An 18,129-nucleotide genomic window follows, 5' to 3' on the forward strand; every position below is an offset into this window, starting at 1 on the left:
TTGTAACCTTTGTAACCTTTGTGATTTGTGTCCTTGAAAGAGTTTTTGGAGCTGAAAAAACCCTGGCATTTCAGGCAAATAATGGTCTCATTGTTCTTCAACTCATTCAAGTACCTTCACATCCTTTTTAATGGTGGGGCCCAGAACCGCACACAGTACTCAAGGTGAGGCCGCACCAATGCTAAATACAGCGGGATAATCACCTCTTTTGACCGGCTGATGGGAAAATGAACAGGTATTGCTCACCTGAAAAAGATTTGCAACCATTTAGCTCAGGAGCACGTCCTGCTTCAGACTGAGGGCTTGATCTTTGAGCCTCGCTAGGGCCAGAGATGTGGGGTTTTGCCATCCTGTGGAAACCCAGCTCAACTGGATGAACATAGCAGACTTTCAAAACCCTCACTTCATACCTGCTTTCTGCAAATTTGTTCAGATGGTCAAATGATCTCGAGACGATCCACAGCTCTCACCCCCATCAGAAGGTACATGCCTCCTTCCCACCACGTGACAGAGCCAATGCCTAGGATGGGACATGACTGCCCATTCAATCCCTTCTGCTAGTGCAGGGCAGGGAAGAAAAGTCATCAGAGATTTCCTCAGGATGTACTGGTAGGGAAAGAAGGAGGTAGGAAGGAGGAGAGGGGAGGAGAGGAGAGGATAGGATAACAACGAGGTCACCCCTCAGCCTTCTCTTCAAAGTAGACAAACCCAGTGTCCTCAGCCACTCCTCATAAGACTTCCAGCTCTTTCCCCAGCTTTGTTGCCCTTCTCGGGATGTATTCACGTACCTTAACATCCTTTTTAAATGGTGGGGCCCAGAACCACACACAATACTTGAGGTGAGGCCACACCAGTGCTAAATACAGCGGGATAATCACCACTTTTGACCAGCTGGTTATGCTGTGTTTGATGCACCCCAGGATGCAGTTTGCCCTCTTGGCTGCCAGGGCACCCTGCTGACTCCTGTTGAGCCTCCTGTCAACCAGCACCCCCAGACCCCTTTCTGCAGGCCTGCTCTCCAGCCACTTCTCTCCCAGTTTAGACTTGTGCCCGGCTTTAATCCATCCCAGGTGCAGAATCTGGCATTTGGTCTTGTTCAATTTTATGTCATTGGTGATTGCCCAATGCTCCAATCTATCCAGGTCCCTCTGCAAGGCCTCTTGGCCCTCGAGAGAGTCAGCAGCACCTCCCAGCTTAGTATCATCAGCAAACTTACTAACCGTGCATTCAACTCCTGCATCCAGATCACTGATAAGAGGATTGAACAGAACTTGCCCTAGAATTGAGCCCTGAGGAACAGTACTGATGACTGGTCACCAGCCAGATGTAGCTGTGTTCACTACAATCCTTTGAGCCCTGCCGTTCAGTCAGTTCTTTGCCCAGCGCACCATCTACCTGCTTTTTGGGGTGTGAGATTTTTGAGGGATTGGGTTTTTCCCCTTCCCTTTCACTTCCCTTCCCTTCCCTCTCACTTCCCTTCCCTCTCACTTCCCTTCCCTCTCACTTCCCTTCCCTCTCACTTCCCTTCCCTCTCACTTCCCTTCCCTCTCACTTCCCTTCCCTCTCATTTCTCTTCACTTCTCTCTCACTTCACTTCTCTCTTCATCTGGCCTCTTAATTAGTGGACAAGTCTCTTCTGGAGAAGTGGAATGAAACCTTTGGCTCATTGAATTAATTGGTGATATTTTGTGTTCACTTTTGGTTTCTTTCTGCACCAAAATTTTGTTTGTGTGTGTTTGGAATTGTTCAGACAGTATGGAAGAAATGAATATGCATTGTCAGTTGTGAAAGTTGCAAACCTGCATTTGGAAATCTGCAAGCAGATGGATTTCTGCAGCTGCTCAGAAAGTAATGAAGTCGGTAGTCTTCATAAAGTTTCAGCATTTGGTTAATGGATTTCATCTTCTGTAGTAGATAACGTTAGAAGTTAAACAGTGAGAATAATCTGTCGTGTAGCAAATTTTAAAACTGAATATACATGTGTAAATATATATATGTCTGATCGGCAAGTAAAACTTCATAGACCTCTTGGATGTCACTATTTTAATTTGATCCATAGATAATTTAATGCTTTTCTGTTCACAGAGAACCCTGTGGAAATCAGAGGGCTGCCTGAATATAAAAGATGGTATAATTTGACTGTCTTGCTCAAGGAAATCAAATTTCTATTTGTTAAATATGGGAGAACCTAATAAAATAAATAGGAAAGTTGTTCAGAATTAAAGCGGGCACTTGAAGACCCCTAAGCAGTTGATTGCTAAAAGGTTTCCATTACAGTCAGTACTTTCACTTCAGTTACTTATTTTATTCCAGACGTCATCTTTTTATATTATGATGGAGAAATCCTTTAAAATTCTACATAAAATGTAGTCAAACAGCTAAGCGTCCAGCAAAGCTGCATGAAATGCATGTGTTCTTACCAATAGAAAAGATTATGTATGTGTAAAGAAGAGTCATTGATAGAGGCAAAAGTGCAGGCCCAGGCCAAGTATGCCAGAGATTACAGCAAGCTGTAATTGACTTTTGCAGTAATTGACTTGACCATACATGGAACCTTGTCTGATCCAGCGTAGTATTCTCTATAATCCTTAAATATCAGGCTGTCCCATGTGAATGGAGATGTTTCCTTGCAAATAAAATTTCTCATTGCTCTGGAAAGCAGTTAGCTTTGTTGTCATGGATGGCTTCTGTATATATTTGGAACCTCAGTAGGAGCAGAGATGGTATAACGCATCTTTTCCCAGATAAGGATATAACAAAAACACTTAGCCATTCAATTCTGTTGGACCCAAGCTACAAAGTCCAATTATGCACAATCACAAATTTTTCAGCATCTCAGAAATATTATTTTAAAATATATCATTTCTACATAATGAAACATTAAATTTATTAATAGGTAGTGTTATATTTCTGAGTATTATTGGAGTAGATGGGACAGTATTTGTAAGTCCTCAGTGAAAAGGAAAGTAACATTAGACCTAGTAAAGAAGCATCTTCATTTTCATGTATGCCACCCTCTTCTCCAAATTCTGTGGTGGTTTCTGTGCGTGGTCTGATTTCTGTATTGACGCATAAAAAGAGTATGTAGGAGAAACAGGTTTATGGAAATACACATTTTTCTGCTTTTCTTCTCCTGAATCCTATGACTGCTGATGCTAGAAAGAATTTTCTGAAGGCAATAATCTGTTGGAAGCCAATGAGGCAGCTGGTACAACATGGGGGTTTGTTTCTGAGTGTTGTTTTTACACAGCACTGTCTTTGAGGTATATGACACTTAGGGTTCTACTTTCACAGGATACATACTGCAAGGATAGTTGGAGTTTCTGAAAATGATGATTTGTATTTCCTTAACAGAACCACTTGTATAAAAGCACTCTGTCCCTTCAAGTGGAAGTAGTGTCCCCTGCAGTGAGTTAGGGTGTTTTGAGGATGGTTGTGTAGGCCCTGAGATGAGAGGGAAAGAGAACGTCACATCCTTTGGTTACAAGGAAGTGAAAAATATCACATTCTAGAATTTCTGGAGGTTGAAAGTTCCTTGTCGGTCTAGCATGATCTTTATTCCTCATCCTTATAGTACTTTTAGTTTTGTCATTCAAAGAATTAAACTTGTGACCTTTACTAGTCATAAGTGTTTATGGGATATTTGTCTTTTCTCAGAACCAAGCTATGCCTTTTTCTGTAATTTAGCATAGCAAATTATGATTTCTCTCTTCTACCTTAGGTTTCGATTGAGATAGAACTAGATCACAACATTCAGGAAAGGAAAAACTTTTAAACAGACTTTATTAAAGTTGCTGACTTTAATATGAAGTCTAACTGGCTTTTTCTTTTCTCCTAATGTCACTCTGTGCCACATTTCAAGCCACAGGTATGCTAAAAAGCTTTGTATAGAATGTGTTTTAAAATAATGCATGGCTGTTTTATGATAAATGGAATCATTAAAGCACTGTGATGTAATGTGGAGTTTTAAGTCATGCTTCATTTGAGAGATTAGAAATAAAGACATTCAAGACATCAAAATTCTTCTGTCAGTCACAATGTAACTAAACTTCATTCAGTTGTCTATCCTGTGACAACTAATGGCAGTGGTTTTTGAATTTTCTAATGAACAAGTGCTGAAATGTCAAATAACCAAGGAACATGATGTTACACTAAACTACATATGACAGTAATGTTTGTTCTTTAGTTAAGTGATGCCTCAAGAAAACATGCTTAAGTTTACACAGCAATCTTCAAATGGGATTCTTAAGTTTTAATGCGGCTTATATGATTCAGAATAATGATGAAATTATTACAAACTATCAAGAGTGTGCATTAAAACTTTGAACTGTTAACTTCTCCAATCTGGAGACACCTTTTGAAAGCAAAATGAAACAGACTCTTGGTTAGGAATGCAATTACCCAGATTTCTCTTTCTTAGTGTTCAGTTGCAAATAGCCAAAAAGCCAGTATCAAGAGGAAGCTACATTCTTGAAAATGGAACAGGGTACTTAATGAAAACATGTCTTTTTTAATTCTTCACACCAATCTTTTCAGGAGGTTGCTTAACATTCAGTTTATTGATGCAATAATTAGAAAGACTACTTCAGCGCACTATATTCCTTTTCCTGTCTGTCTAAGGAGAGGAGTTAGCATGACGTGAGGGAGGAGAGTGGAGGATGTTGTTCTTGGGATAATTAAGTTGGATCAGTGAAGAGTATGTTGAGGATTCAAGCACTCAAAAGCTGATGGGAGAAAGGTGAAGTTTGTTTAGTGGTAACAGCTGAGACCTGCATTAGTCTTCTTTCTGCCTCTTCAGCAAAGTAGAAATGAAAACTGACCTAACTTTTCAGTCAAGATAGTTCTGGAAATGGTTTCTTAAGGTTTAAGCTAACATAGTGAAAGCTTTGAAGATGCCTTTTCTTCAAGATATCCTTTCAAATAATTTTTTTAAACTGTGGTACTTTTTCCAGTGATTCTAGGAAGCCCTGTTTAGGATCATAGCTAAAGAATTGTGCTATGTTGTTTTGCAAAAGAAAAAATCAGGCAGTAGTTGATTTCTTTTAAGTGCATATGCTCCCATGATGTGCTAAAATGAACTGAAAGACACTTTAAGGGAGACGCATGGATTTGTTCTTTCCAGTTGTATAATACCAGGTTATATATGAGGCCACTCCCCAGAAGATAGAATCAGTTGTTGGATCTTCAATTATTGAACTGTAAAAAAAATTTCCAGCCCTTGCCCCTATTCTGTTCACTGTGCTGAAAACAATCATACTGTTAATTCTTTTATGTCCTTTGTTCTTGATTTTAATGTTCCTTAATCTAAACTGAACTGCAATTGCCATCTGTTAGACCAGGCACTTAAATGATCCGAGTCCTCCTTCATATGGCGGTACTGTGTCTCATTATTTATTGTTCCTTTCAATATATGATCATTTCTAAACTCTTGTTTCTATTAGCACCCATATGAGGTCATTTTCTACATTAGGGCCCAAATCTGATTTAAGCTTTTCCCCCCAGGCACTGTTTTTCAGCATAGCAATGTTTTGTGTTGCTGCAGTCTTTTTTCTTTGAAGGCATGAGTGATCTGTATTCTGCTTCTCGAGATACTCTTGGCATTAGCTTTTTACATGCAACTGTGTTGAATGGTTTGAAATCATCTCTAGTAATCCAGAGAAGTCGTCCTCTGCTTATCACTTCAGTAATGTCCCTTCAGGTTTCTTACAAGTTGTGTTGGAACAGCCATTTCATTATCACTTCTCTGATAATAGTTGGTTCCCTGAAAACTTTATTTTGGTCACTTCTTTCCACTGCATCTTGTAAAGCATCTTTATCTACTATATGTTGATTTAAAATATTATAAACTTCTGTCATTCAATATGTAAGTTCACAAAATAAGTACAGTTTCCTTCTTGCTGAATTGTTATGAAAGAGACTACATAAATACAAGGGGAAGTGTATAGTTTCATTGTCTCAGAAGACAATGTCTGTAAGTAAAAAGGAAAATATCCAGTCAGTAGTTGGTAATTAAATTTGAAGATTCATTGTTATCTTGATGAAGAAACAATGAAAGGAACAGTAGAAGGAGAAAATTACTGCAGGAATGGTTGAATTACGTTTTGCGATTGATCCTATTCCCCACTTAAATAGATTAAGAAACTCACTGGCTTTGATTTCAATAGAATTCAGGCCATAAGAACACTCTTCATGTACTCTTTTTTTTTCTTCTGGATATTGGATTTTTCTGATCTAAGCCCCATTTTCTACATTAGTAAGATGAGAGCAATAGAATTCATATCACCAGAGTAACTTTACTGCAAAATTGACATTTGCAAATCTCAGGCGAGATTGTCAAAATACCCATTAACTTCAATCGAACCTACATTTTTCATTTTTATAAACCAACTGTAGCTCCTTTGAAGTCCATAGCAGAATTAGTTTCAAATTACTATATATAGTTTTAAACTTTTGTATATATACACACATAGAGAGAGATATAAAATACTCTTTTTGAGAAGCTCTGAGGGACCCATTAACTTCAATCGAACCTACATTTTTCATTTTTATAAACCAACTGTAGCTCCTTTGAAGTCCATAGCAGAATTAGTTTCAAATTACTATATATAGTTTTAAACTTTTGTATATATACACACATAGAGAGAGATATAAAATACTCTTTTTGAGAAGCTCTGAGGGAGATGCTTCAAAACATATTGGTGCCCAGGGAATATCCCACACAGTCCATCTCCTTCCAGACACTTTTCCCTCCAGGGACAATTTCAGCCTCTGCCTTGGAGACAGAGCTCCTCCTCTTGGGACCCTGAGATACTTGCCTGCTTGAAAGACCTTTTGAGCATCCCTCTGGCCTCATTTTTGCTCTGGTCCTGGACTCTGTGTGCTGCTCCTGGGAACTACTGACAGCTCCTCCTGCAGCCCCTTTCGAACACCCTGACTCCATAAGCACTCTAATCAGGAAGGAGGGAGAAGAGGGTACTGTCTCCTGTAATTTTTTTCCACATCACTTGTATACATCAGATCTTGTGTCTGCAACATTGCTGTAAAAAATGCTTGGTTTAATCACATTGCTAATGATTGTTGTGGTACCATCCCACACAATTCAACAGAAATTGAAATACCAACTACGTTCTTATCAGAAAATAAAATTGGAGATCTCATATTATGACATTATTATGATTGTCAATTTTTATCCTCCCTAGAAGACAGTCCACTTTCAAATGGGCTGTCTTGTATAGCTTCTTGAGTGATTTGTAGTGTAGCATATTGTAGAACACATTGCAGTAATCTAATTTGAAGTGACAAATGCACTGATGATGGTAAAAATCATGATGTCTAGTAAAGAGCTATCTCCAGGCTGCCATGTGTGAAGGAAACGCATTCCTAAATGTTGATGCAATACAGTTGTCAAATAGTAGTTAGAAATACAATAGGGCCTGCAGGCATCAATTCTTAACAACAAATGCAGAGCACCCAGCAGCAGATGGAGATGGATATAATTTTTATTACATCCTGAAATGACTTCCCCCTGTCTTTGTCATAGGTATTGCCTTACATTTATGTTCACTGAGCTTTCAGCTAACGATCTCATCCTTCCATGTTACCTGAATGCTAAATATGCACTGCTGGTTTAAAGAAGACACAGATGAGAGGTAGCAGTGTAGTACTGGTCATCAGCACAGACCACTTATCCTCGCTTGTCTTCCTAAAAGTTCATGCCGGGTACATGTGCCAAACAGGAAGAGACTTGGGATAAAACTATTGTCAACCAGCAACACTTTGGGTAAAAAGTAATTAGCCACCATTGTGTTAGTGATCAAGAAGACAGCCATCTAGAAGAAATGCCATCAGCTTGAGGGTTAAAGTTTCTAGCCCATCCATTTTGCCTATGGCTGATGGACAGAGCACACCATGAACATTGGTGTGGACTTGCAGTCTTTCCTTTTGGACTTGTAAATAATGACAGTCATCAAAGGAATATGAATTATTTGATATGCTCAGGTTTTCTCAAAACCATCTTCTCTGAGGCTTCAACCAGGAACCAAGGTGTGGTTGAGTATGATGAAAGTAATCATACCGGATGACATTTATCAAGGCTGTCAGCCAAATTTTAGGTCATGAAAGAGTGTCCATTAAAAAAGCCACTGATCTATTTCATCAGACAGAGAGAGAGAGAGAATTACCGTTTCTGAGAAATAAAACTGTTTTCTGATTTCTTGAAAATATTTAATAAAATAATATCTTAAGAACATAAGCCCACTAATGCCAAAAAAGTAAAACTTTAATAGTGATAACTGTAACTGTGGATTAAAGTAAAAGGGAAAAAACATGTTCATACCTGTGGAATACATGCATTATGTTTTCTGAAGTTTATTTTCCAAACTTATTTCCAGTTAATTTTCATTACCAAAGATTACTTGATTTGCTTGTCAGAAGCAAGTTTTATTGTTTGAGTGAGCACCATGCAAATGAATGAGGAAAGTTCAATAACAGGAGAAACTGAGTATTTGGAAAATACTATCACCACCATCACAAAATATGTTGAATATGAAGCGGGAAAAATCACTTATGTTAATATTTGATTTGATCATTTGAATAGCTGGTGATCAAGGAAATTTTAAAATTCATTTCATGTTTTATTAGTGAATCATTACTAATAATTATTATTTAATTATTTTATTAGTCAACCATTTCAGTTCTTTTTATTATTTTATTAGTCAACCATTTCACTTTTTTTTAGTGAAAAACAACCAATAAGTGGGCAGGACTGTAAATAAATCAATGCAATTGAAAGGGGTTTTCAGCAAAGTAAATTATGTCACTTTAATTTCCTTTTGAGGGAACAGGTGATCATTTTCCTTTTTTTTTTAAAAAAGTAATTCTTAAATTAATGAACTTAGTCTCACTATAGTATCTGTGGGAGAGGAAGTGCTTCACCATAGACTAATGTATAGACTAAATTACAGGGAGCCTATTTTCTCTATAATTGTATCAAATTACAGTCTTAGCCGTTTGGATCTAATTAGATTGTTCTTAGTGAAAACCATTATGAATTCTATTAAGAATCTATGGCTACTGTGTTTCTGCATTCTCTTCAAAGAAAATTAGGCTCCTCCTTCACTGCTAAAAACAAAATAATGGAAGAACCACTTTTTCGTATCTGTTTTCCTGTACAACTGGAACACTCTATGTAACATTAAAAAAAGAGCTAAGAAGAAATGCATTTGAATGAAGAAGTGGTCTTCTGGAAGAGCCTTATCTTCCTGATGTGTTAGCAATTAGCTGGTGTTGGTACTCTGTTGGTACTTCAAATTTCTCTTACACCCTTTTCTGTAATATTATTGCATTTTTGTAATTTAAAGCATACTTACATTTCCTTTAAACATTAGCTTTTGACTTCCTGTTAATATGTCTGCGATAAAGAAATATGAGAATACTATAATTATCCCTAAATTATTAATAACTACTCTCAACATGAATTCATTTTAATATCATTTTTTATTTGAATAACAGAGGTCATAAGCACATAGAATATTTTATAGATGATGCTACTTAGCAGTATAATTGTTAAGTGATGTCTGCTCTTTATAGGTGTGTTTGGTTCTACAGAAGTCATACACACAGCTCTAACTGACAAATTGTCTCTAAACACTTGTGGTTAGAAATAGCCATATGTTATGCTTTCTTAAAATAATTGCCAGTGTATTAGGGGAATACTCATACCAATATTGTGGTGACTGTAATTGCCAGGAGTATATATCAAATTACAGTCAACTAGGACAGATTTTTCACTTTCGTGTACCTTAAATGAGATTTCTGTGTACTATTTACAGAAAATGTGGGATAGCTTTTCTTGCAGATTTTGATATATTAACTATGACTAGCACAGTCTGTTCTCAGCTACATGGGAATAATTCCATAAATGGTGATGATACAGGTATTTGAGATAGTATGAATTACCTGAGTTACTTTTTCTGTAAGGGAAGTTGGCTGCAAGCAGGTTACTAATTCAATCTTTCTGAAGAATGGTCTCAACTAACAAGCAGTTTCTGAGAAACTGGAACCATAAATTAAGAAGTTGGCATTATTTTCAAGCTATAAATGTCTAGCTGATTTCCTTGGGAAGTATTATCACATTAACAAATAGTTAAGACTAAAAGGGAAAAAGCAGTTTGTAATCAGCATGCAATACATAAGGTTGAGATACCTGCCTGGCAGCTTTCTCCTTTAAGCCTTTCCAGACTTCTTAAGGCCAGCCCCAGTAGTATAACTGTATGAGATGCCAGAGTCTGTTGTTTGTGGGGAGGGGAGGTGGATTTTTGGCTGTGTCCGTGTTATACTGTCAATGTGTTTTTCCAGCCGAGGAAAGATCCTGTCTTTCCAGACTGCCTCAGTTCATGCCTCATGGCAGGGCTTTTTAGTTAAATCAGAAAAATGTGTGAAGAGTGTAAAATCCCCCACCCAGACAAGGAGCTTCCTTCCTGTACACCAGCCACAACTTTTCCTCCACACTCTCTCTGTGCCTGACCTACGGACACAGATCTTTCAGCTTCCAGATTTTAGACAAGCCAGCTTGCTGAATGTCAAGGAAATGTCAGCATCTATGTGTCCCTTGCTTCTGTCCTATGTGCAAAGTGAGTCTCACATAACTGATTTCAGGCTTGCCAGCGGGAGTGCGCTGTGCACCAGTAAGCCAGTGAATTTTTCCTTACTACTATCAAGTGCTCTTCAGTCATTTGAGCCAGTCTATCAACAAGTTAGTTGCAGGTGAAATGGGAGCCAGATGTCCTTCCAGTAACTGGCCAGGTATACCCTAATCAATCTCCCATCATCTTCTAGACAGCAGGAAGAGATTGAGATGCTTTTCTAGAAATGGTCATTGACTTTATGCACATATATGTATATTTATAAATAGATACATTAAAAGATGCAACAAACTTTTATCTATTAGTAGTACTTGTACTTCGACAGAAAGATCCTGAAGTGGTTCAGAGGATACGTTTGACTGACATAAAGACAACCTAGATCCATCCACGAGAACATTTCTATCTTCTTTCATACAGTGTGCCACAGTAAAGCCTGAAACTCCCTCACTGGGAGGGGAAGTGTCAGGGCTGCATTGGCTAGAATCCAGTACCCAAAAGGAATGCCCTTCACAGCTGCCTAACGCTACTCCTATTGCTAATGACATTCCTATGGCTTCCTAATGGCTAGTCTAGGGGTCTTTGCTGCCACAGAAATCCAAGATAAGGCTCTAACTGGCCTAGTACATGCCTTACTAACACATTAGAGCTCTTACATGTACAGTGTTTTCTGCCAAAAATGAGACATTGGTCTCAGTGAACGTATAAACTATCTCAGTCCTTTCTTGAAAATGAATCTGCAGTAAACTTCCACCCCAGGCTCTCAACAAAACTGTGTGGTATTCTCTGTATAACTTGACAGGTGACAATTATAAATTTTTCCTCAGTACTTGGGAGTGGGATTAAAGCAATACAGAAATAAGAATTCCCCTTCTTCTTTTCCCCTGCTTTTTTTTTTAATTATTTTTTTTTCTTGGTGCAAGAATATATAGAGTGTTTGATATAGAGCTTTGGACTAAGGATATGAATATTAAAATAATAACCATCTTGCATCACCTGCTGAATTTCATCTCATTTGGCTAGTGATGCATACTCCCTGTGGAGGATCCGTCTGCTTTGCTTACCTTATCTCCAAACATTTGATTAGAAAGACTTGCACCATATCAGTTACAAACACATGGGTCCACATGACTCCGTGTAATCCAAAATAGCCTGACACTATGCAGTGAAAATTAAGACTGGAAAATAAGGTGGAGTACAGAGTCCTGGAGATAAGAATAATCATAATCATAACATGGAAAGATAACTTTACTCTGGGTTGCACCCAAAACTCATCAGTGTATGTAAGCACATTTCTGTGAACTTCGTGAAGAAGTACTGAAGCACTTTTGAGTATGCCTCGGTTTATCAAAGTATTTTTCATGTAGTTCAAATACTGAAGCACGGTATTGGGCCACAAGTTTTGGAATGACTCAGAGATTTGCATTAACAGGTATGAGATTTACATAGATGAATTGAAAACATACTGCTGTGTACTACATTTTATGGTTTTTATTGCTGTAAGACACATCTGTCAGGTGAATTAGTAGTCTCTGAAACTGCCAGATGATCTCCCTGGAGAATCCGTTTTTGTGATAAATTCAGCAAAGTTAGCAGCACGGCATGTTTTCGTCTCTGCATCTCTGGAAGGACGACTGTGGTCATTGGTGTTGCTCTACAGGAACAGCTGAACTGTCTGGGGCAACGGCCTGGCTGGCTCATCCAGGAAACAGGGCTTTTGTGCAAGCCAGTTCAAGGCACCAGAATAGATTCTTACAGATTTTTTTTAAAGTTCCGCATTTCCTATTCCAATTCCAACACACGTTGCTTTGACTTGTCCCTCAGTAGTAGAAGTATATAAAACAGCAGAAAGAAAATTTAAAAGAAAAACAGAAAAACAACTTAAAATGTGAAAGAACTATACATGATAAATATTAGTGAAAAAACCTGAACTTCTAGGAAGCTTTGTGGTAATATGCTAAAGGATAATCTATAGAAAAAAGATAATTTTCTGGGGTTTATTTGCTGTCAGTCTTTCATAGTAACACAGAGGAGGATTGACCTATTTCAATCCTTGGCTATTTGAGATGGACAATATGAGTAGAAAGTATCAGCTGAGATAGTGTTTTTTTGCACTAGTAGCTAGTCAACTTGAATTTAAAAGTTCTTCACACCTAAGTGATAGAATAGTATTCTTACAGGAACACAATATCACTAATATTAACTGAATCTTCATTGTCTTAATTCTGAAACCGTATCTCTTTCTCATATAATATATTTTTCATTTTGGTTCTGTGGAATGTCCCTCTAAGAAAAAGTAATGGTTGGTCTATAACAGGAGAATTTTTGTGCCTTTTCTTTATTTCCTTTCTAATCTACCTTCCAACTTCCACAAATCTTCCAACAAGAGTAGTGTGGAGTGTGTTGTTTGATTATTATGATATCTCATTTTAAATCTCCTCTGGTAACTACTGACAAATGGCACACAGTAACACTTCTAGTGACTCGCTGTTGAGTACTTTAAAGCAGTATAATGTATACAGAGCCTGTTGTAGGCTGGATATTACATACTTTTTGCATGTGCACTAGTCTGTGGGAAGTGTTGAGATTCAGCCAATGCTGCTATATTTCTTATCACCAAAATGAGGTTGTCCTTCCCCTTCCTTTTGTCTTTTCACAACTAAACAGAAGCTTTTGTATTTCCATTGTCTTCTACTTCAATTATTTCTTACGTTGATATCCGTACCATAACCACAGTCAATGAGGTCATATGGTGCTGCTATTGTAAAATATTCAGGTCTCAATAAGCAGTAATTTTGGTTTACCCTAGGAACACAGCTTGGGTAAAAATGTGGAAACCTTGATAAACTGCAGTGTTTTCAGTATTAATCACTAAATGGTGTAATCACATAAGAATCTGGTGTATCCCTGTTGTTACAGTACTGCAAAGCAGCGTTGCTCTCCAGCCCACACCAGCTTACCATGCACAGTGAATTTGCCTCACATAGAAACCTTGAATCTTTAGTACATCAGCCTTGTGTCCTTCCAATCAATTTCTGATCAAAGCTAATCCTTATTAGTTGCATGTCGATATCAGCATCAGTTGTTCAAGGAAGTCTCCTCACACAGTATATTGGTTATCAAAACTACAAAGATAATCAGGGTTTCTTCCTTTCATCAGTTCATAGTTGTTGGAACTATGTTCTCACATGATGACTTTTCATGTGCAATGCCCTTGTTCCCCAGTATCCCCTCAAAAAATATCTTGCAGAACATTTTTATCTTTTGTCAAAGGCCTAGATTTATTTTAATTCAGTTCCACTGTCTGTCTTTTACCAATTCTTGTCTTGTCTTTTTCTCCTCTCTTTCAGAGGATAAAGTATGGACAACTGTGTACCATGATCTGCAAATGCAGACTTCTGTGGGAGGCAACAGCCTGGAGAAGTTATCTGTACTGCAGCTCAACTACAGTGCAACGATGGACCAGATTTCTGCCATTACCAGTAGTGCTGAATACTGCGAGCAGTTTATCTCCTATTCTTGCAAGATGTCCCGACTGCTGAATACACCAGGTAGGCTGAGAATGGGATATCAATTAAATACAGTGTTAAACAACTTTATCTGAACAATTCAACAGGAATTGCTGTTAGAGCTGTCCATTCAGTGAACATACTTCTTTGTTCTCCTTCATTAAAGTTCACAGAGGTAAATAATTGAAAATACAGAAGAAACTGTTTTCTTAGAAAATTTTGCCTGTTTGCTTACTACTAAAATGAATTTTGTTGCACCACAAATCTGTGTGTTCTCTCAGATCTGTTGCTCCTTAAAGCAGGAGGCTTTTGGTAAACAGGGTAACTGAGAGTTTAATCAATAGAGGCATTGAAATATTGCTTTGAACTTTATCCTGGTTTTCTGGTTGTCAGTTTTCATATGCTACAGTCAGCAAGGGCACTGGCTGAATGAGTGTTGGAATTTTCCAATATCTCTGGAAGAGTTTCTTAAACACAGAGTATTTGTGGGTAATCAGATGCCTTACACATTGTAGAGATTTGCATGGTCAGTAATGTGGTTGTATGAGAAATATGATATGCTATTACCTACAAGGAGATTCATTATAAGTTTCTCCTTTTGCTGTGTAGCTGTACTGGAAGAGAACAGTCCTAGTACTGCTTGCTATACGTGCCTCCTCAACAAGTCTTACCTGTAACTGATAAAGACAAAAGTATTAGTTGTTCCAGAACCAGTAAAACAGCACATAAAGAAGGAATTCAGTTTTAGAAACTCTTTTAATATGCACCTAGTACTTTATCTATGCTCTAATTGTGTACGATAGCATGTGATGTTAAAGAAATCTTTAATGGTACTTAACGAGGACTGGGTTATAAGTGGAAACACATAACACATTTTCGTGATTGTGAAATGAGTTCATTGTGATAGGAGCAATTAAAATACATTTCAGATGAAACTAATGGCTGGATGCTTACAGTGTTATACTTTAAGCTGCTTCCCCTCATGAATTTATTTTGGTATATTTTCTTATGGTGCTATAGATAAGGATTCATTTGGCATGCAAGTGCCTCTTATCCTTATTTCCATAAGCATTCCGTTAGTTAATAGATACTGTAATGCTTGTTACTGCTCTCCCTCCTCCCTGCTGTTTTCGAACTATTTCTAATGCATGGTTTGTCTCTGTTGCTATTATTTTGCTTAATTTAGCATAGCACAGAGACTCTGCAAAGTGGAAAATTATTTCTCCTTTCTTGGGCCTTAATGTATGGGATCCTGAATCATGTTCGTAACTAGAAGTATTGTGATTAGATTCTGCTGATGGATACAAGCTCCCTGCTTGCATATGGTTCGGAAAAGTAGCATGTGGATGTATCTTTGGGCAGGCATTTAGAAGACGAATTTACTTAAGGATGAAGCTGGAGACAATGTGCATAGAAAGTTCATAGTTTACACAGAGTACAGTGTTAGATTCTCCTTCTTTAAATATATAAGACTATTATTTCAGGACCAAATTTTACTTGTTAATATACATTTATATTATAATAAAAGAAATATATACTGTAATTGCAGATGTTTGCCCTAGCTTCTAGATTTAAAAGAACAATTAAGCAGCACACCAAATAATAACTTACTAAAAATTTCTTTAAGGAATAATCAATTCCAGATATTTGCATTTTTAAGCTTCTTAGAAATGTTTGGGTGTATTTTGCAAATACCTCTTTCTTCACATTTTCACCTTTTATATGGAAAGATCAATTCTCTTAGAAACTCTTTATAAGCCAGTTTTTTGGTCTGGAAAGTGTTTCCAGAGATATTCTATGAGGTGGGGCTTTTTCCCTTTAAGTGAGAGAAAGAAACAACAAATGCAGATCATTTTAACCTAGACATTAACAAAAAAATCACACTGCAGTGTTTGCATAACACCTGTAATGGTTTGTACACATAGCACAGCAGTGAGTTGTGTGTTAGTGGGGAAGAGGACAATACATTTTCTTTCTAAGCTATGTCTTCTTGGCTTCAGTCTATGGCTTCTAAGCTGAAGAACTACTTTTTCATATCTTTCTCTGTTTCTTTTTCTTTTTTTTTTTTTTTTTTGAGAATAGCCTTAGTTGCTAAATATATTATGACACCTTGTCCCTCTCACAGCACAGCTCCAAGGACTCATGTGGCTTCTTTCACCACAGAGCTTTCTATATAAATCATTGCAGTATGTTGCCCACACAAGGAAATGAAAAAAAATCGACATTTTTTTATTCCTCAGGAAGTGGAATCCTGTTTGTACTGAAGCCAGTGGTAAAACCTCTATAGACTCCATGGGATGAGGATAGCATTTGTGGCCTTGGCCACAGGTGCTTTTCTCGGTCAGAACTTTTCCTTTACACTTTTCAGATGTTTAAATAACCACTTAGAATAGACTAGTCCTTTTGTTTTAAATTGCATCAAAGAGAACAGAGAAAATGGAGAAGACAGTGCAGCAAGTCAGCTTTTTCATCTTTTTGCCTCCTGTGGATCACATCACTTTACAACATGATTCCTTCTCAGGGAGAAATTGCTCAGTTAACATATTGAAACAAATCAGGATCAAAGCTGTTTATTGATCTATTAATGACAAGTAATTAACTAGCCATCAGTGAACTATAGCTTTTGCTGCTCTTAGTTATGCATTTCCTGACAAGGTAAAGGCATATACAATTGCACTAATATATGTTCTGCTGCTAATAATAGCTTAAATAGGGGGGTTTTTATGCAGTGAAAACTGCATCAAAATGCTGTTTGAGGAAAACCTTCATATTAATAAACCTGTTTTGTTGTAGGGTTTTTTGGCTGCAGGCACAGTGGTCAAAGAATTCTCATTGTCACGTGCTTTGAGAGTGACACATGAAAAGCATTCTGTACAAACTAAGAATTCTCATTCTTCTGTTATGAGTTTTAGACTTTGAGTCTTTATTCCTCCATGTCTTTCTTTTGTTAATCACGGGCTTTCATCCAAGCAAAATAACATGTACATCCCAGAGAACAGATTAAAATCATTGCCAACAATAGGGATTGGGAGTGATTTTACAGGTCACAATGCCATTGCCTTTCCACTTATGTCTGAGGGAAGCTAGTAATAAGAGGTTCCATGTAAATTAAATCATAAGTGATTTCTGAAAACATACCCGAAAACAGGAATCTCGTAAGATTATAGAATAATTCAGGTTTGAAGGGACTGCAGAAGGTCATCTGGTCCTATTTTCTGCTCAAAGCTGGATGAACGGTCCTTGTCTAGTAGTAAGTAAAGACTATCTGGAAATGCAATTTTCCTTCCTTACTGTTTTGGGTTTGGTTATTTCGTAATTTTGACTAAAAAAAAATTAGTCAAAATTACAAAACATTAGTCAAGATAGTTTGGTGACTTTCTTAAGAAAGCACAAAACCACACACCTCTGCTGAAGATACATCATGTTATCATAATAAACAATAAAACTATAGGTACATTGTAAATTTCTGGGAAAGCCATTTTCAAGCAGGGAGCCTGCAGTGGATGCAGTTGTCTCACAGTCTTTATGTCAATTAACTACATACTGAGGAGATCTGTGTTCGGTTCCTGACTCTGATACAGTTTTCCTCTGTGACTTTAACAATTTTTTTTTTTTTTTTAATTCAGTCAACATAAGGCTGACGCTTCTTATTGTCTATATTGTCTATTTAGATAATACGTTTTTTAGAACAGGAATTCCTTTGTGAATATGCAGTTAGCATGATAGAGGCTTGATCTTGGCAATCCAAGTAACTATTACTGTTAATAAATGAATGAAGTGATAAGTCCATGGATCATAATTACAACTTAATAACAGTTTATATGTAAATTTGAAAAAGAAATAAACACCAGACTTTTCATTTTGTTTTGCTTTTTTACATTTACATTTCTCATATCCTCTTTTCTTCTTGTTTCCTTGGAAACTTCCATTTTGAGAAGATAATGATATGTTTAGTACTGAGAACATGCAGAAAGCTAGCT

General features: G+C 37.2%; 1 protein-coding gene across 1 annotated transcript in view; it reads left to right on the plus strand.

Moving 5' to 3' along the window:
* The window catches only part of CNTNAP2 (contactin associated protein-like 2), a 972,464-nt gene that overhangs the window by 591,405 nt on the left and 362,930 nt on the right, over positions 1–18,129 (plus strand). The window contains exon 13 of the mRNA XM_019470872.1: positions 13,991–14,191. Within this exon, the coding sequence (XP_019326417.1) occupies positions 13,991–14,191 (201 nt within the window). The remainder of the gene's footprint in view (positions 1–13,990; positions 14,192–18,129) is intronic.

Source organism: Aptenodytes forsteri, unplaced genomic scaffold (assembly GCF_000699145.1).
Source record: "Aptenodytes forsteri isolate BGI_AS27 unplaced genomic scaffold, ASM69914v1 Scaffold282, whole genome shotgun sequence".
NCBI classification, from domain to species: Eukaryota; Metazoa; Chordata; class Aves; order Sphenisciformes; family Spheniscidae; genus Aptenodytes; species Aptenodytes forsteri.